This window comes from Acinonyx jubatus, chromosome B2 (assembly GCF_027475565.1).
Source record: "Acinonyx jubatus isolate Ajub_Pintada_27869175 chromosome B2, VMU_Ajub_asm_v1.0, whole genome shotgun sequence".
Lineage (NCBI taxonomy): Eukaryota > Metazoa > Chordata > Mammalia > Carnivora > Felidae > Acinonyx > Acinonyx jubatus.
This window is the reverse complement of record NC_069385.1, coordinates 106,994,577-107,015,591: the sequence shown is the minus strand read 5'-3', so window position 1 is coordinate 107,015,591 and position 21,015 is coordinate 106,994,577. Positions and strand designations below refer to the sequence as shown.

The window sequence follows — 21,015 nt, the reverse complement described above, 5'->3', positions numbered from 1 at the left end:
AGAGAGGGAGACACAGAATCCAAAACAGGCTCCAGTCTCTGAGCTGTCAGCACAGAGCCCTACGCAGGGCTCAAACCCAGAATGGTGAGATCATGAGCTACACTGAAGTCGGCCGCTCAGCTGACTGAGCCACCCGGGCACCCCTCATCACTCTATAAAGAAACCCCATTCTCATTAGCAGTTACTCTCCTCAGGCCAGTCCCTGGCGATCACTAATCTACTTTCTGTCTGTATTTTGGACTTCTGTAAAAATGGGAGCATACAATATGTGATCTTTTGTGTTTGACTTCTTTCACTTAGCATCATATTTCAAGTTTTATGATTGAATAATATTCCACTTAATGGATATTTATTTATCCATTAACCAGTCAACAGATACTTGAGTGGTTTCCCATTTTGGCTATTATGAGCAATGCTGTTAGGAATATCTGTATACAAGTTTTTATGTAAACATATGTTTTCTTTTCTCTTAGGTGTCATTAGTTTGCTCTATGGTGCTATGTTTAACTTTTTAAGAAACTGCCAAATTGTTTTCCACAGTGACTGTACCATTTTACACCTCCACCATTAATATATGAAAGTTTCAATCTCTCCATATCATCTTCAACACTTGTTATTTTCCAGTTTTCAAAAGGATAGCCATACATCCTAACAACCAATGATGTTGAGCATCTTTTCATGCACTTATTGGCCATTTGCATTTCTTCTTTGGAGAAATATCTGTTCAGATCTTTGCCCATTTTTCAGGTGGGTTGTTTGCCTTTTTCTAAGTCATGAGGGTTCTTTATATATTCTAGATTCTAGACCCTCATTAGTTATATGATTTGCAAATATTGGAAACATGGGTAGAAGATCAGAAGACGGATGGAGGGGAGCAGTCATGGAATTTCTCTCCTTCTCCCTCAGCCTCAGGAATTGTCTCTGGCAGTTGCTATATGGCCTCTGTGGCTCCATATGACACCAAATGACTCTTCCTTCTGTGGTTCCTGGATCTGCATGGTGGAGTTGTCCCACCATGCTTCTGGCTCCTAGATAGCTCTGATTTCTGAGTTCTGATAACAAAACCCACTCCTTTCATTTTTATGTTCTTGGGTTGAGAGTGACTCCGCCTGTTGCTAACCTCGGGACTCTTTTGTATTCCCTGTTGACTTCTCAGCTCTTCCATAGCTCTAAATACCTTTTTTTTTTTAATTTAATTTAATTAAAAAAAATTCAAAATTAAAATTTTGAAATTTCAATATAGTATTGAAATTGAATTATTTTTTAATATTAATTGTTTTATTGAAATTAGTTATCATAAGGTGATCTTTTTTAAAATTTAAATCCAGGTTAGTTAACATATAGTGTAATCATAATTTCAGGAATAGAAGTTAATGATTCATTACTTACATATATAACACCCAGTGCTCATCCCAACAAGTTCCCTCCTTAATGCCCCTCACCACCTTAGTCCTTCCCCCACCCTACACCCTGCCAGCAACCCTCAATTTGTTCTCTGTATTTAAGAATCTCTCATGGTTTGTCTCCCTCTCCGTTTTTATATTATATTTGCTTCCCTTCCCTTATGTTCATGTGTTTTGTATCTCAAATTCCACATATGTGTGAAATCATATGATATTTGTCTTTTTCTGCCTGACTTATTTTGCTTAGCAAATACTTTAGTTCCATCCACATTTCTGCAAATGGCAAGATTTCATTCTTTTTGATCGCCAATATTTCATTGTGTATATATATATATAACATATATAAATATATATACACATATATTTCATTGTATATATATATATTTCATTATATATATATTATATATTATATACATACACCACATATTCTTTATCCATTCATCAGTCGATGGACATTTGGGCTCTTTCCATACTTTGGGTATTGTCGATAGTGCTGCTATAAACATTGGAGTGCATGTGCCCCTTCGAGTCAGGATTCTTGTATACTTTGGATAAATACCTGCTAGTGAAATTGTTGGGTTGTAGGGTAGTTTTATTTTTAATATTTTGAGGAACTTTCATACTGTTTTCCAGAGTGGCGGTGCCAGTTTGCATTCCCATCAACAGTGCAAAAGTGTTCCTCTTTCTCTCATCCTCGCCAACATCTGTTGTTGCCTGAGTTGTTAATTTTAGTCTCTAAATACCTTTTTTGAATTCCTTCTGTTAAAAAAAACAATTCCTGGAAATGTTTCTGTTTTCTTTCATTGGACTTGACTGATAAAATGTTAACATTTTTCATTCTATGTTTAAATAGTTGCCAAGGATGCAACTATTTTCAGCGTATTGCAATGATTGCAACTTAAAAATAAAGCCTATATACATCGTTCTTTCAGATGTATTTAGTGCAAGCTAAAACCATACTGATTTGAGACCACCTACATCCATTGCAAAATACATGAACAAGATCTTATCGGTCAAAAGTTTTATATTGTTTCCATTCATTTCACAGAATGTGTCTTAATGTAACATATTTTTATGCTTTAAGGTCTTTTTAAAAAACATAAGAGACTCTTAAAAACTGAGAACAAACTGAGGGTTGATGGGGGGTGGGAGGGGGGGTAGGTGATGGGTATTGAGGAGGGCACCTGTTGGGATGAGCACTGGATGTTGTATGGAAACCAATTTGACAATAAATTCCATATTAAAAAAAAGAAAGAAAGAAAAAAAGCTATTAAAAATTTTTTTAGTAAAATAAATAAATAAATAAATAAATAAATAAATAAATAAAATTTTAAGTTCATTTTACTTATTTTGAGAGAGAGAGAGAGAGAGATAGCAAGCAAGCACGGGAGGGCACAGAGAGAGAATTCCAAGCAGGCTCTGCATTGTCAGTGCAGACAGAGCCTGGCACGGGACTCAATCCCATGAACCATGAGATCATGACCTGGACCCAAATCAAGAGTCAGAGGCTCAACTGAAGGAGCCACACAGGTGCCCCTAAAGTCTTTGTTTTTTAAGTTCATTTATTTTATTTTTGAGAGAGAGAGAGCATGAGTAGGGGGAGCAGAGAGAGAGAATCCTAAGCAGGCTCCATGCTGTCAGCCCAGAGCCCAACACGGGGCTCAATCTCACAAACCGTGAGATCAGGACCTGAGCCGAAATCAAGAGTCAGTTGCTTAAATGACTGAGCCGAACCGGCGCCCCTATGCGTTAAAGTCTTCTATTAGTCATGCTAGACTATTTCTCAGAAGCAAAAATAGGTATGTTAATTGAAATTGCAAATTGTTAAGCTTTCTAGGTCCACAATTTCTAACTGTTAAAATACTTCTTCTAGCTTGAATTGTTGTAATATTATCACCATACTATACACTTGCTGAAAATGGCATGCATTATAATTTTTAAGAAATAATTATTGAAGGGCGCCTGGGTGGCTCAGTTGGTTGAGCGTCCGACTTCAGCTCAGGTCATGATCTTGCAGCTCGTGAGTTCGAGCCCTGCGTCGGGCTCTGTGCTGACAGCTCAGAGCCTGGAGACTGTTTCAGATTCTGTGTCTCCCTCTCTCTCTGTCCCAACCCACTTGCATTCTGTCTCTGTCTCTCTCAAAAATAAATAAATATTAAAAAAAATTAAAAAAAGAAATAATTATTGAACATGAAAGTTACACCTTTTTTGGGAAGTGCTATCTCTTAAGGAGTTGAGTGAAGTGATGCTTTTGGCATCTTGATAATGGAGGTTCTGGGTGCCAGCCATGAGATTTTTTATGCCATGGGGCAAAGCACAATAGGAAGGGAAGGTGGCCAGGACGTATCCTTTCTTTTATAAAGGGGAAAACGGAAATGTGAAGAGAGAAAGGGAGGGAGGGAGGTCACTTTTAGGAAGGGGTATACGTGACTTTGGGGGTTTGGAAATTCTTTTTTTTCTTAATGTTCATTTGTTTATTTTTGAGAGGCAAGGGAGGGGCATAGAGAGAGGGAGACACGGAATCCAAAGCAGGCTCCAGGCTCTGAGCGGTCAGTACAGAGCCCGATGCGGGGCTTGAACTCACGAGCTGTGAGATCATGACATGAGCTGAAGTCAGACACTCAACCAACTGAGCCACCCAGGCACCCTCAAGAGTTGGAAATTCTTAAAACTGTATGTTCCCTTGGAAAGTTTTCATGTCCTATAGGGATACATGTAACCCAGCATTATGTGGGAAATTATTTTGGTGCAATAGCAGCCTCTAAGAACACTAAGACAAGCTATTTGCCACTGAACAAAAGGCTTACAGACCACATTAAGATTCTTGAATCACAGTTTATTGAATTAATTGAAAACAGAAGAGGAAGCAAGGGAATAGACATGGTATAGATTAATACACTTAGGATAGAGTGCAAACAGGGTGGAAGGAGTATACTACTTAAATTCTGAATTATGCAAAGTTCATATGTCCTGTCTTTTTCTCTGATGTATTCAAACTTGCCCTGATGATGTGGATACAAGCCAGAGCTGAGGTTTGTGCAAGACTGCTCTACAGAAGGAAGGTGCCTAGCACCAATATACATATATTTTACGGTACATCTGGCCACAGTTGTAGCTTGCCAGTTAGATTGAGGAGTGAGGAGTGGCCACAGAGTTATTGGGAGGAGGACACATGGGCCAGAATTGTTGTCAATAACAGGATACCAATTTAAGACCTTATGAATATTGAGTACCTCATGTATATTTAGTGTATCATGAATATTTAATGCTCTTCATCCTTCTATCCCCTCCAATGTTAGGCACACATATATTCTCCTTCCTTTATGTCTAACATGTCTCATAAGCTACTGGCTTCTATATTTAGTTTTGTTTGTCATCCTTATTTGTTTCTCTCCTTTCCTAAAACAGAATGAATATTCTTAAATGCCATAGCAGACCGGAACACCTGGGTGGCTCAGTCGGTAAAGCGTCTGACTCTTGGTTTCGGCTCCGGTCATGAAATCGCGGCTTTGTGGGTTCGAGTCCCGCATTGGCTTCTGCGCTGGCAGTGCAGGGCCTGCTTGGCATTCTCTCTCTCTCTCTCTCTCTCTCTCTCTCTCTGTCTCTCTCTGTCTCTACCCCACTTGCACTGTCTCTGTCTCTCTTAAAATAAATAAATAAACTTAAAAAAAATACTATTGCAGACCACATCGTAACGGGTTTGAAGACTACCACCATAGCATAAGTGCTGAGATACTGATCCCTGAGCACTCAGGGCACAGCATGGGTTGAGGTGGCTGAACCTATGCTCCCTTGCCTCCCAGTACAAGCCTCTCATTTCTTTATTCCAGTAGAACATACACAATATTATCTTTTCCTATGCGTTTTATAGCTGGGGTAGATACTTCAGTGCAGAATTGCCAAGCTGCAGAGCATATACAGTTTCAACTTTACTAACTCTTGCCAAACTATTATCCCAAATCTTTTCCCCCAGTTCACATTCTCAGTAAAATGTAAGAAAGTTCCCAGTGCTCTACAGTCTCCTCGATATTTCATATGGCAATGTGGAGGATGGACTGAGATTGAGATGAGAATGAATGGAGGCAAGAAGACAAGTTAGGGGTCTACTGCAGCTGAGATTCAAGATGAGAGGCCTGAATGAATGCAGTGGTACTGGAGATGAAAAGAAAAGAGGTAGGAATCATATCAAGGAAGTAGCATTAATAGAATTACAGACTAAAAGTGGAAAATGATGGAGAAGATTAGTTTATCCTAATACCCAAGTTTCTGCCTAAGGGGGGGATATTCATTCATTCAATCAACTGATATACATATTGTCACATACCATATGCTAGGCCTTATGGTAGCTGCAGGGGCTATCAAGGGCTGCCATATTATACCACGCCAGGGGACTCTGTTCACATTCTGTGCACATAGAGTAGACTAGGGATGGTATTTCTTGGACTTTTTCAGTGGTGTGGTTCCAGATTTCTTGTGAATCTGACACACAGAGTGCCTACCATTACGGAACCCGCAATCCTGTGCGCGGTGATACTATAACCTAAGATAAAGAAAAAATAAGCGCTGTGTGCCGTGTCTCCTTTTCTGCTTGAAACAATAGCTGAGTATATTGGACATATTGGCTTTGAGGGATTTATGGATTAAATCTTCAGGTGGAAGTTTCTGCGAGGCCATAGGACACGTTGGTCTGGAGCCCTTGTTCACAGTTTTATAGGGAGTTAGTTAAAAAGACGTCTCAGGGCACTTCCCATTTTGCAACTCTACCCTCTCTTCTAAGATGTGCTGAGAAGAAATATGGTTCAAATATGGTCCTGTTGCTCTGCTCCTGGAAGGGAGTTCAAAGGGAAGAGACCAGTCTCCAATCCAATATAAACCTTCTGAAAGTTTTTTCTTTCGGTGGCTCCAAGTTGCATACTCTCCAACTGAGAAGTTCAAAAAATTGAGCACCTAATTAAAATGAGCAGGGCCACGTAGGTTTTTCACATAATACAACAGTTTCAAGGGTGAAGTGAATGAATTAAAACTAGTTTTTCTTTCATATACGTCTAATACAAATTACTGATGAATTCTTTTGACTTTACTTAAAAATTGCTTTTAATGTCTATTTATTTTTGAGAGACAGAGTGCAAACAGGGGAGGAATGGAGAGAGAGGGAGACACAGAATCTGAAGCAGGCTCCAGGCTCTGAGCTATCAGCACAGAGCCCTACAGGAGTCTTGAACCCAAGAACTACGAGATCATGACCTGAGCTGAAGTTGGACGCTTAACCGACTGAGCCACCTTGGCGCCCCTAGACTTTAATTTATTTAGATATATGCCTCCCTTCTTTCTTTCAGTGACAAGTGCAAAGCAACCTTCCAACTATTTTTCTTCTGGTTTTATAATTTTTAACACTGGCAGTAAGAAATAGTCTACAGAAAGTTTGGCTTTGAACTGAATGCTTTTGCCAGACCTTTGCCTGGAGGGAATTGTTACGATTGAGTTTATAAATGCTTGCAAAACAAAGTTAAAAATTGAAAGACTTAATGCTTTGAATTTTCAAGGCTAACGCTAAGATGAGTTGTAGTTCTTATATAATATACTTCTAATCATTCTCTCCTTATTAATATATTTTTTACAATTCAACTTTTATCAGAGATGCCTTTGAAAAAAGACATTTATTTTTGTATGAACCAAATACTATCAGCATTAGAACAGCCAAGATTAAATCTTGAATGACAATATACAGTAAGTTGTATACCTCAAGTAGTTTCCATTTTTGCAGTCATGGGCACACCATAATAATACACTTCAACAAGGATCAATAGCAAGAGAAGCAAGTTAAAAACGGAAAACAGACTATCTTCAGCGAAACAACTCGATGCAACCCACATTTTCAGCAATCTTGGAGAAGAATGAGCTTCAAACTAAGCATATCAGATGACGAGCTAGAACATTTCATCCATTTCTTTCTTATTGGACCATAATGAAACTGGTGTCACCCCCTAGGATTTTAGATTTGTGGATTAGCCATGTACGTATAAATCTGGACTAAACGTTGAGGACAAAATCCTAATTAAGCCTTGCTAGGAAGAGCCAAGTAAGGAGTTTGATTTGAAGGCATGCGAAAGATCTCTCTTTCAGAACACCTAAGAATCAACATGTTATGGTTAAGCCTCATACCTGGCCACCAGAAACTACAGAGGTTTTACTCAGGAGACGGAAATAAATATGTTCTCTGGGCAAAGATGTGAATTAACAGAAAGAGAACTGTATTGACAGAAGATAGAACACAAGCCAAATAAGCTTTGTGGGGTTTTTGTTGTTGTTGTTGTTGCCTTACTTTTTTTTCCCACTTGGGTAAAGGTTTACTTTCGTAGTGGCACAAATAGAGATTCTCTCTTATAAAACTCTTGTAAAGATTTAATAATCCATTTAATTTATTACAAGGATCTACGTAACTTAACACCATAGGTATACTTATGGAAATAAAAGATAATAGGGTTCTAAGTGCATTATGTTTTATATTTTATCTAAATAAAATATATTATTTAAACATATTTATTTAAATAACATATTTTATTTAAATAGAATTGGAGGTAGTTCTTCTAAAATGGAGTTGGAAGTTGGCAAGGAGAAATACTCGAAAGGCCCAGATCCAGGGTACCTGGGTGGCTCAGTTGGTTGAGCGTCTGACTCTTGATCTCAGTTCAGGTCTTGATCTCAGTGTCCTTGCATTGGGCTCCAAACGGAATGTGAAGCCTACTTAAAAACAAAGAAACAAACAAACAAAGGCCCAGATCCATTTTCACAGAGCAGGTAAAAAAGGATGAATTTGCACCTGAGAGACGGTAAGTTGATAACGGCACATCTAGGGAAGAAAATGATCTGGAAGAAAAAGAGTGCCTTACAGAAATGTGATTAAGGAACAGATCCTACCCCCCCAAAAAGATAATTCAGTGGAATCACTTGAAGTCAAAAGAGATAAAAGAATCATTGGGTATAGAACTTGATCATGGCTGGAGGGAAAAAGAAAGTATTTTCAGAGTATGAAATCCTGGGGAGCCACACGCTTGAGATGCTAACCTAAAGCTGGCCCCACCTAAGGACTGCAGCTGATGGCTCCAGGCTGGACTCTTGCTATTTTTTTCTCTTCTCTTTTTCCTACCTCTCTAGTTTTTAATTTGAATTTCTTACACTTTGCAAATGATCTTTGTACTTTGTGAGATAGACTGGAAATACTATGATTTGCATTTCTTTTTTTTTTTAATGTTTATTTATTTTTGAGACAGAGACAGAGCATGAGCAGGGGAGGGGCAGAGAGAGAGGGAGACACAGAATCGGAAGCAGGCTCCAGGCTCTGAGCTGTCAGCACAGAGCCCGACGCGGGGCTCAAACTCATGAACTGTGAGATCGTGACCTGAGCCGAAGTCGGACGCTTAACTGACTGAGCCACCCAGGTGCCCCTATGATTTGCATTTCTTACCCTGATGACAGGGTGTGGAAAAGGGACAAATGGTACAGGCCACCAACCCAAAGTCTAAACTGAAACTGGGCAGTGGGAACAGGATTGGACAGTCGCCTTCCTCGGTGCCTTGAAGGTCATAGGCAAGCACGTCAAAAAAGAATGGTTATATTACCATGGAACCTGTAATTTTAAGGTGTTCCTAGATGTTTCATCACAGATCTCTGTAAACTTTACATGCAATATTCCACTACTTCCGCTACAGCCACTGAACAATTGCCAGCACCAAAATATCCAAGGGCTGATTCGGGAAAATTAGTTTTATTTCTCTGACCCCTGGGTAATAAATTAGACTCTTTTTTAGAAATTATGTTGGTCTCTTCCAGTGAATAGGGTGTTGTTTTGTGGGTTGGTATTGTAATCAGATACAATACATGCTACTTTAGTCAATGACATTCCTGAAAAGCAATTAGACAGGTGCTCCATAAATGTGGTTCTGGAAGATCATGTGGCAAGGGTCAGCCTTTTTATGCCAATGCCGTACTCTCTTATAAATGCCCCAAAAGGGCCCGTGGGAATGCTAACTAGAACAACACGGGAAGATTGCTGATGCTAAGCCCTCCACTACAAACATTTCGACTGTTGTTACAGGCATGCGAGTTATTATAGGTCCACTGACAAAGGGAAAAAATTGAGTGAGCTTAAAACAGATCATATAGCATTTCACTATAAAAAATTAAAATGGAAAAATATGTCAGAAAGCTTTGGGATCACTTAAATTATTAAGCTAACTGTCTTAAAAGTCTATGTAGGACTTGTGAAAATATTATATACCAGAAAATTCTTGGTAAGCTCGTTTATGTTTCTTGTGTAATCATCTGTAAAACAGATGGACTAAGCCTCTTAAAGTCTTCACTAATTTTTTCATGTTCACATTACATGGAGGTTCCTTTACTCTTTTCTCATCTGTGCAGTTTCTCATCTGCTCTGAAGGGCAATGGAAGATACCGATTTACAGACATGTGTAAGACAATGGTTCTTAAAGAGCTCATGGAAAAGCACTAACTCCTCATTCTTTTCTCTCTGTTTTGCCACATGCAAAATTCTTAAGTGGAAAAAAATTAGCCTAATTGATGAACATTTTGTACAGAAAAGAATAAGTTAAAGAAAACCTTTTTCACTTGAAAAAAATCTAATCCAGACCTCATACATACTGCATATACATTCTTTAATACGTACTCCTTTCCTCTGTCCAATTCCACCAGGGTGCTGCAGCCCTTTTATTTTAGGATTGGTGAACGTCTTCTGCAAAAAAAGTAGATATTAAATATTTTAGGTTTTGCAGGCCATACAATCTTTGCCGCAGCTACATAATTCTGCTGTTTTAGGTGAAAGCAGCTACAGACAGATACAAAAGCAGATGAATCTAGCTGGGTTCCAATGCAACTTTATTTGTGGGCACTGACATTTGAACTTCATATCATTTTCACATAATGTTATTCTTGTATTTTCCCCCCAACTATTTGTCAATGCAAAAATCATTCATAACTTGTGGGTTATACAAAAATAGGTGTCAGGCCAGATTTGGCCTACAGGCTGTAGTATACAGTAAGACAATTCCGAGTCTAGCGCAGGGCTGTTTTTTAAGGGCTGGGTAGCTTTCACTCAATCACAATCCAGAGGAAAGCTCTCTAATGATGCTTCTGTTTACAAAGTTTTCCCATATGACACATTCAAAACTTTATGGATCAACAATATGTCCATGGTTTTCTATTGTATGTCTGAAAGGTTGTCCCACTTTATTAGATGGTCCATTGAAAACCATTTGAAGATCTTGCAATGACTTTTTTTACTTTTCATCAAGAAAAAGTATATTTAAAATAATGCATAAGGGTTATAAGATGAAGCCTGACTGTAGGGAACATGGGCTCTGTTCCTGGTGTGGAGAGTTCAGTTCTTTGACCAGATAAATGAGTTGACTGTTTCACATCTCATTGAGACTGAAAAGTCAGAACTTGCAGGTGTTGTTACTAAAGAGTTACATTAAATACTGAAGGAGATGAAGGGGAAAAAGGTGCCTGTGTCTTCTGGAGTATCCACATTTTCAGAAAAAAAAAAAGTATGTTCTTTTGTATGCCATAACATACAACGGAAAACATGAATATTTCTGAATAGGAATAGGAATCTAGTGAGTAACCTGCTCTGAATATTTTGGAGGAGAAGAAAATCTAAACCCAAGAGTGAGATCATGTGAACTATAGCAGAAAACACACATAAGAAAAATTTCATGGTTTTCCTATGGGCCTGCTATTACCAAGAGAGGTTCGGTTTAGGGGTCTGTAAAAATGTTTTCTTCCTTTAAGTATCATGCTCTGAGCCAAGACATCATGAGTTCCAGGCTCAGTCAGTTCCAGCTGAAAGTGTGAATGTTCAGCAAGAGGATATTTTTGAAAGGAGACTGAAAATCTGCTGTGCCAGATACCTGAAACGATGTTAGGGTATTCGGTGGAAAATTTCATTTCCACATTATAAATAACTGTAGGATATTTTAAGGGATCCAAGACTGGTAACTTCCAAGGGCTGCTTATATTAGTTCCGCTGAAATGTGAAATGGAGGGAAGATGCCCAAGGAAGGCTATAAAGCTAAATTACCAGACATGATTAATTAAAATAAATAATTCACCATTGATTAAATTGCCCTTAAAATCCCCAGTCAGGGTACCCGACCACTGAGGCCTCCATATTTTACTACCCACCAAGTAAAACAAAGAAAGGAATGAACAGAGATGGAGAAAGAGAGGAAAATTCCCCAACATGATTACTTAAATTCAAACTGCCCTAGAGTCTTTTTTACAAAAAGCCCATCTAGTCGCCTCTATTTGAAATACCGGCTTAGCGTCTTCAAATGTTCTGGGAGTTCCCTACTCCATGGATTTCCGGGAGGAGGACAGCCCCAGAGAAGGCTGCATATCACCTATCATGGTAGTTAATGAATTTGTACCTCCCTTTGACTACGGAAATAATACAGTTGCTGTAACTTTTCCCCTCAAAACCAAAGTCAGACATCTCTATTAAGACAGTGGTACAACATGCCCCAAATAAAACCTTCCTGCTAGAGGGCAACCAAACCAAATCAAACCAAACGAAAATAAAGCTAGCAAGCCCGGGCGCGCGCGCGCCTGTGTACCGACGAGTGTCAGTGTGTGCCTGTGCGACAGTGTGTGTCCGAGTGTACGTGAGTGGGTGTGCAAGGTAGAGGAGAGTAATGGACGTACTCTGGTCTCTCTCTTTTCGGAGGGGTAACGGCCGCTAGCTGCTGGGGAAGACTGGACCTTGTGCGCGCACGCGGCGCTGCGGTGCCCGGGGTTAGAGCTCTCCCCTGTGACGGAAAAGATAATTAAACATCGCACGCGCAAGAGACCGCTCAGTTCCTCGCTGCGCGTCCAGTTCAGCGCAAGAAGTGGGTTATCTCGAACCCTCTCCGCGCTGGGGGTGGGGCCCGGAGGGCTTGCAGGCCGGGGGCGAGGAGTCGGTCAGGGAGGGGGTGTCATCGCGGGTGATGCAGAATGTGTCACCGGGCCGTGGGATGGCCGAGGAGGCGGGAGGGGCGCGGCGAGGAGGCTCGCGTCTGTGGGGGAGATTTGGGGGAGAGGCGGGAACGTGGAGAGAAAACCGCGCACGAGGGAGGCGTGGAATAGTGAATGGAGGAAGAGAAGGTAACAATGCAGCCCCGGAGAGGAAGGGAAGAGCAGCGTCCCCTGAACCCCGTCCTTACCCCCGGGAGGGCCCACGCCTAACCGATCACCTCGAGCACCCCACCTCCGCTCCAGCTGTTGGAGGCCCCTCTATCGCCGGCGCATCTCTTTAAAGGGCAATGCTCGTGTCCCAGACACATTACGATAGCCCTCCACGTTCCCTTTGCTCTTGAACTGGGCTCCACAGTCCGTGATGGGCACCAGGTCCCCTCTTGAGTGCCCACGCGCCCTCGAAGCCCTGCCAGGCCCCTTCAAAGGCGCAGACCCCGTGCTCCCGCTCAGCAAGTGGACGCAAGGCTTTAAAAACCGGGAGGGAGGGTCGTGGCAGGTCGCTCCCAGGGTGACACAGGCGTTTGCGCTGAGTGAGCAGTAAAAACGTCAATTAATGGGCACGTGAATTGTTTTAAATCAGATGGGGGGGGGGGGGAAGAGTGATGACTCAACCGTCTTTCTTCCTTAATACTCAAGAGGGGGAAGCGTTATCATTTTTCATTTATTTTATAAAATCACTTATTGTGGCGTCAGCTACCCTGTTACGAATCTTTGAAACTTTGGCAACTAGGACTGTTTTTGCAAACACGTTTTCAGGCTTTGGGAGGTTTAAAGGAGTTTGACAGTAAGCAAGGAACGTAGCAATACACAACCAGGAGGGGAAATGGCCCTCTGTCCCCTTTTTGGGGGTGCAAGAGCCTCAAGCGGATTTCCCGGCTTCCGCGGGCGCCGCACATTGTTTTATTTGTTTTGAAGGTTCCGAGTTTGAGGCTGGTCGGAGACACCCACGTGCTTCTGACTCTCATCAGCGTAATGATCGCCTTAGCCAGAGTCGTGTCTATATAAACCACAAAAACCTAATCATTAGAAATCCCAGCCTCCAAAAACCACATTTTAGGTAAAACTGCCGCTTTTTTTCCGTGCTCCTTCATCCTCTCGACCGCAACTTTTTGGGGGATCCAAAGTCGCTTTTTTAACCCACATTGGGAAATAAATACATAAATAAATAGCCAATGAAGCATTTTGGATATTTTATTTTGTATTTTTATCTTTTGCCCCCCCCCCCGGGAGTGGTGGGGAAGAAAGTTAAGGCGTTAGTCTTAGTTTTAGATGCAGAATAGACTTAATAAAAAATTGCAATTTACGGAAAACTGCTGGGGTTTTTCCCCAGCAAGGTTTTTTGCAACTTATTTTAATCATCCAACTGACAGTTTTCCAGTCGTTAAAAATAAACCTCATCCTTGTTCTCTAGGAACGACAAGTTTGAATATAGAAGGAAAAAGTGTCCAGCCACGCACTTGAGTTTCTAAAAACTATTTGACAAGTGTCCCCTCCACCCCAATTTTCTGTGTCACTTAAGACTAAAAGGCACCCAAACCCTGCAAAATCATTTTTTCCCTGGGAGCCGCTCCGGCAGAGGTGGGGGGGCGGGGTGGGGGAAGGGTGAAGAGTGCCGAGAAGTCAGCACAGACGCTCAAGAATTTTCCTTCCTCCTCTCCTGAAGTTACAACGAAAAATAACGACAGTCAGTTCAGCCGGCCGCTCTGGCGTCTCCGCTTCAACTTCGTGCGACCAAGAGGGGGTTCCTGGTCCTGGGTCGGGGGAGAAGCTAGAGGACGCGATCAGGCGAGATTCCCCTCGACCAGGGCCGCCTCTCCGGCTTCGGAAGCTGCGCGCTGCGTTCGGGGGCTCCTGCTCTTCGCCGGCGGGCGGCGGCAGCGGCTGCGATTCGCAGGCTCGAGATCCGTTGCCCCGAGATCCGCTGCCCGCGACTTACCTCCTGGCACCTCGACGAGCGAGGGTCAGGGGAGCTTTGCAAATAGCAGGAGCGAGTGGATGGATGCAAGGAGGTGGCCGTAAGAAGGCCAGAAGAGGAAAAAGGAAAGGAAGGAGACGAGCCGGGGAGCCGGGGTGGCAGCCGCCGCGGGAGGAATCTGAGCGTGCGGCCGGCGCGGGGGGAGCGGAGGCCGCCGCGGAGGAGGCGGCGGCGGCGGCGGCAGCAGCGCGGGAGGGCGGGCGGGCGGCGGCGGCGGCGCGGACGCCTGCAGCTGGGTAGCTGCGCGCGCGGCGCGGCGGTGGCGGGGAGCGCGCGGCTATGCTTGCCCCGGGGCTGGACTACTGAATCCACTCCGTTCCACCGCTGGACTCGACCTGGGAGGGGGCGCCAGCGCACCCAGGACGCGGTGCCCCAAGGGACCCCACTCCACGCTGCAAACTGAAGCCCCCTGCCTCCCCAGGCCACACACATCCCCGCGCCCGTTCTCAGCTGCCACCGCGGGCGTTCCAAAAGCTCCGGCAAGATCTGCACCTCCCGGGTCTCCCAACCCGCCAACCCGACTGCTCTGCATCGCCACCGCTGGCCTCCGTCAGACTCCTCCCGGCAGTCGGCTTCATCGAACTTGATTTCTCACCTCCTCGGCCCCATCACCTCCATCCCCTTTCCCCCCGTCTCGCCTCCACCCCCCCAATTTCCTCCTCCTCGCCCCTCATTTCCACCCTCCTCCCCCTCCCCCGGCCACTTCGCTAACTTGTGGCTGTTGTGATGCGTATTCCCGTAGATCCGAGCACCAGCCGGCGCTTCAGCCCTCCCTCCAGCAGCCTGCAGCCCGGCAAGATGAGCGACGTGAGCCCGGTGGTGGCTGCGCAACAACAGCAGCAGCAGCAGCAGCAGCAGCAACAGCAGCAGCAGCAGCAGCAGCAACAGCAGCAGGAGGCGGCGGCGGCGGCGGCGGCGGCGGCAGCGGCGGCCGCCGTGCCCCGGTTGCGGCCGCCGCACGACAACCGCACCATGGTGGAGATCATCGCTGACCACCCGGCCGAGCTCGTCCGCACCGACAGCCCCAACTTCCTGTGCTCTGTGCTGCCCTCGCACTGGCGATGCAACAAGACCCTGCCCGTGGCCTTCAAGGTAAGCTGCGGCCACCCCCCGCCCCCGGCCGAGCGCCGCGGGACCTGCCGGCCGGCGTCCCCATACCCGCGGGTCCCGGGGCCCGGACAGCCTCTGAGTCCTCCTACCTTGGTGGCTCTGACCCGAGAGACCCCCGACTGGCTCTCCTCCTCCGGATCCCTCGGCGGGCTCCGGGCGCATGACCCCGCTCAGATCCTTCCCTCACCCACCTGTGCCGGCAGCCACCACCTTGGCCCTTGACCCCCTTATCCTTTCATTACCCCTCGTTCTAACCTACTCCTCTGAGCCGTCTCCCCTCCTCGTAGGAGCCCCCAGGTGCCCACTCTTGGCGCCGCCACCCCGGCTTATTCCACCCCGCCCCCATTCCCCAGGGGTGAGGAGCCCCGGCCTCCTCCCACGGGACTCCCGAGTCCCCCGCGCTGGGTAGCCCACCCTCCCGACACCGCGGGCTGCCCGCGCCGCCTTCCCCGAGGTCCCGCGCGCCACTACCCTGTCCTGTCCCAGCCGGACGCCCCTCCGCCCGGCTTGGCGCCCCCTTCTCTAACCCGCGTGAGCCTCAGCTGCCGCGGCCCCTCCCGGACTCGTGGGCCAGTGTTCGTGGGGTGCCGGCGCCGGGCGTTCGCGTCCGGGGCGGGGCGCCGGGTGCCGGCTGCAGCGCGTGGGCCGCATGACCGGTGTCCAAGAGGGTCCCTGGCGAACCTAGGGACTCTGGGAGCGAGTGAGGGGGAGGCAGGACGGGGGCGTTTGCTCGGCTCGCAGACCCGCGCCAGTTCCCGTTACCGGGAGGAAGGCGGGGCCGCCAGGGTCGCCGCGCGCCCCGAGGCGGGAGAGCCCCGGAGTCCCGCGCGCAGGACCCTCGAGTGCGGGGAGGAGGCCAATGGAGGGGGCGGGGGCTCGGGCCGCCTCTGGGAGTCTGGACCCAGCTCCCCGCCTCGCCCCACCTGGGAGGGATGAGGGAAACCCGTGAAATGCCTTTGGCTCGCTCGCTTGGAAAACGGAGGTGAAAGTTTGCGGATTTCTCTTACTGGTACTTTTAAAGGACCTAAATCTCAAAGGGCCCTTCTGTTTCTGAAAGGTCGTGGGAGGCTCCGGCGGGTGGCCAGGGCTCGGAGGAGCGACCCCCGAGGCCTGAGAGCGCTCCCGGGGCGCCCGCGGCCTCCTCCGCCCGCCCCGCCGACCCGTTAGTTGGAGGGCGGGTGTCTGCAGCCGGAGCGGCAGGCAGCGGCTAGGCAGGTTGAGGGTGCAGGGTCCGAAGCCTCTCGCAGCAGTCGGATGGTTCTCCATGAGGCGGTCTAGGTTTCCCGGGACGGCCTTCGCCAGGGGGAGACGCGGAGCCCCCAGGGCCCGGCACGCACTGGGTTGATGGGGAAACGGTGAAACCGGGCAGTCCACACTCGGGGGACTGGACGCCCGAGATGGAGGGGGCGGTGAGCCAGACAGGGAGGAGAGCACTCCCAGGAAGACGCTTCCGGCCCTGTCTAGCCTCTGAACTTGGGAAGGTGGGCCTGGGTCCCTGGGTTTTGGGATCTGTGGAGATCAGGGTAAGCAAGGCCTGGGGGGCCGGGGGTAGTGAGGAATCGTGCCAGCCCCGCCACTGTGCACCCTGGGGCCAAACTCCCACAGGCCACTGGCAGTTCCCAGTTGTGGATCACCCTCCTCCCGCCGCCGCCCCACGCACCAATTCAGATTCCGTGTGTGGGTGGGGTGGAAAGGAAGAGGAGTCCAGGTCTATTAGAGCTGGTTATCTAGATGGGTCTTACATCAGAACAGAAATCAGAATGAATTGTTAAGGAAAGGGGATGTTGCATTCTGGGGCAAGTTTCATTTTGCAGTTGGTTCAAGAAATTGTGTGTGTGTGTGTTTACCGTTCCATTTCTCCCTTTATAAACCACCCATTTTGTAGGTTAATGTTTTCCTCCTTGAAATATGAAAAGCTCAGAATGTATGTGAATTGTAGAAATTCGAATTTCCATAACAAGAGATGTCTTTTACGACATTCATCGTCCACAGGCCCAGAATGTTCTAATTCGCCTTAAGCGAAGAGTGGAAATTTGTTTCCACCTCCCCCCGCCCCCCCCCCCCCGCCAAACCCCTAAAAACACAAACAAAAAACCTGGATGAAAACAGCAAGTACAAATAAGTAGATATTTTGTCCCTAAATGCCACGTCAGGCATTCAAAATCAAGATATATGAAAATAGATGGGTAGGTACTTACATTTTAAAAAATACCGTTTAGGTGTTACGGTATTCTGCATTCCGTTTTTTTCTGCTAAACATGTTCAATGTATAACTGTCTTGAACTATTTTCCTACATTTATGGTCCTGAGTTGATTTTGAGCCTTGGTATTTTGGATAGAAATGATCGTCTTGGTAGAACGCAATGAATTTGCATGGAACTTGACAGAATGCAGTGTCGTTTGAGCTATTCTCAGATATTTTGGTTATTTTTAGGTTTTCTCATTACCACCCTTTAAAAATGATTTTGAAAATAAATTGTTTTCTTTGCTACTAATCATCCTATTGTTAATTACAGAGCAGTTTTAGTTCTGACCTGTAAGCAAAACCATAGATTATACATGACCGTATTAAATTGAATATTTTAATTCGTATTGATTGAAAAATAAATTGAGTTAACTTAAGACATAATTCGCTGTGTTCTCCAACCTCCATACCTGTATTTAACAAAATTTAGACAGAGGGTGATGTCTGAGATCCACTCAGTATACAAGTTTTGTCTCTGCTGAGAAAGATGTGTAGAGATTTGGAACATCCAGATTTTGACATTTTTTATTGTTTTCATCTGAATGTTAGTAAAAACGATCTCCCTTTACCTTTCTTTTGAGATAAAAGCCTGAGATCAGTAGACTTTCCACACCCTTGTAACGTAATCAAATACATCTGCAATGAAGAAATAATATGAAGAAGTCTCAGTTTTAAAAGTGGTGACCGCAATTTGGCTATCATATTTAGCGCTGTGTACAAAGTTATTGTGTTGTTGGGTAGATAGTAGGTAGGTAAATATACCTAAAAAACACATACAGAACTTAATTGTTGAGAAATCTGGTATTCCAATTAATATATATATATTGAGCCCATATTTTATATCTGTGACACTGAACTCAGCACTATAGAGAATCAGAAATGAGTTCAGTACATGGTATTTTGATGTGTTAATTTAAAATGATGCTTCAAAATGATATTGACAGTGTATTATATTAAGACATAAGTAACATATTAGTGTCGTTCATCTGATCTCGTTTTGGGATTATGCAAGAATACGTAATGATTTGTTTATATGCAGCATGTAAAACTGCAAAGACAACTAGTATGTTTTAAAATATGCAAAGTTGTTTATTCGTATTATATTTTTAACAAAGTTCTGCAGTTTTGTAATGTTCAGTCCTTCCAGGTGTCAAGGAAATGGAAATAAATATTTTTAACATTTCTTTCAGGTGTATCTCACTGAACGCTTAAAATAGTTAAGGGATACTATTAGAGGATCCCATGCCCTTTCTGTCCTAGATAATTCTAGCGACCAAAAAAAGAAAAAAAGAAAAAAAAAGCTTGCAAATTCAGTTCATTAGCTAATGGTCTGGTAGAAATAGTGGAGAGAACATGTCAGCCTTATATCCAGTAGCACCCTTACAGTCAGAGGTCTGTCAGCATTTCCACCATGAAGCCTGGTGTTCAGGGTTTATAACTCAGTTGCTTTAAATAGCTTCAAGCTGAAACACTATGCAGAAATTTTAAGTCCAGATGTATATTTTAAAACTAAAAATGGTGCAAGGCTATTGTGCTGTTTTAAGTTAGGGAACACTGGGCTGTATACTTACCAGTATCATATGTTTTTCTGGCAAGGTTAAAGAAAGAAAACACATTTTTAGTTATATGATCTATTGCTCATAGTTAATTCTATATGTTTAATGATAACCTTTCGGTATTTGTCATAAGTAGAGTTTCAAAATGATGGAGCAATTTCTATTTGAAAATAATTTTTTTCAACCTCGTTGGCCATTTTTCTCTTCAAAAACAAGTATGCAACTAATGAATAGTTGACATCAGGGAGTTGTATTTTCCTAAGGTATGTAATGATTAGGCTTTCTGTTTGTGTCTTTATGAATGTGATTATACCTAAACAAAGGAGAACAGATTATTAAATCTTTTAAAACGTGGTTAAGTCAACTATGCATTATTAAGTAGAATTATGTAAATTATGAGAGATTTCAAGTTGTGTGAGGACAGATGCATTTCTTGTGTTCTGCCTTTAGATGCAATATGAATTAAAGTTTAAAATTTTAGGACTGAATATATAAAAGGTAATTGAAACAAATAATTTTAGGAGGAAAATACATTTTTAAAAAATTTTAAGGAAACTTCTATTTGGAAACAGGCATGGTTAAGATATCTTTCATTATTTTCTCCCCTTTAGCATTGCTGTTTGTCTCCTTTCAAAATGCCAGAACATTCATTGTTAGATGATCTAAACCAGTTTGAAACATGGCCCATAAATTCCTAGCTTGTACTGATATCATTTCCATCAAATTTTTCTTTGACATATATTTTTTAAATTATGAAATGGTATTTTATATTGCATTTATTTTTTCTCTACAATTCAGTCAGGTTTTCCTGAATTCTAGGTTAAATTCTAAATATTCACTATAACATTTGTGAAACGTTTTACTAGTTTAAAGTTATCTTTAAATAATTGCCATAAGAATTAAAGTTTTCCATTTTGCAATTGCTCCCTTACAGCTTTTGATTCCAAAGAAAGATTTGATCAGACTTTATCTTGAAAAATAATTATATTTCAATTTTGCTGCAGGTACAATGTGCCAAATGATATTGGTCTGTTAAGAGCAATTGATTGGTTAAAACTAGACTTCTGTCCATGGAAATGTCATAGGCAATTTTAATTTCCATGCAAAAATACCACAAAAACAATTTTAAGGGCCTGAGGTAATTCTCTATTGCTGCTTTTTTAGGGTAATTCACAGATTTAGTCATAAGGAGTCTCATATAAAATTTCAGTAGCTTCTAGAGTTAAGTATCCTTTTACTTTATTTTGTACCAGCTTCGTATCATATGGTTTAAATGCTAGTTATAGTGAGGTGTGCTAAATAAAGGAACTTTTTTCTCTGTTCTAAAATGTCAGGACACAAAATTACTTCCCTCTTCTCCCTGAAGTTTCTTGAATTTGTAGACTTTATATTTTAAAAACACCTAGAAATGTAATTGTCAAGATTTCATCACAAACTGTTCTTTGCAGAACGGATCTTTTGTGTCGGGTAGTATGGAAACAAATTTTAATGTGTGCTTACTCCTAACCAGTTAAAGAGCGATTTTTGACTGCTCTCTACCCCTTAAAATGTTTTCCATTGCTTGGGTTTGGTACAGATGAAATGTGTAAAAATTTCTTGATTCTTTTGGTTTTCTTTTAGATAAACACAGTTGAGAATCTCTAAGGGAAACTTTTTAGCTTCAGAGATCTACTTTTTTTTTTAAAACCCTCTGAC

The 21,015-nt window shown here is 43.6% G+C and overlaps 1 protein-coding gene across 11 annotated transcripts in view; it reads left to right on the top strand.

Annotated features, from left to right (window-relative positions):
- RUNX2 (RUNX family transcription factor 2) overlaps positions 1 to 21,015 on the top strand; it is a 325,283-nt gene that overhangs the window by 78,449 nt on the left and 225,819 nt on the right. For 9 of the 11 annotated variants that reach the window (XM_053222726.1, XM_053222723.1, XM_053222724.1 and 6 more), the window contains one exon: positions 15,152 to 15,501. In XM_053222726.1, the coding sequence (XP_053078701.1) occupies positions 15,152 to 15,501 (350 nt within the window). Of the gene's footprint in view, positions 1 to 14,663; positions 15,502 to 21,015 lie in introns of those variants that run through there. The other 2 variants (XM_053222730.1, XM_053222729.1) reach the window with 1 other exon arrangement.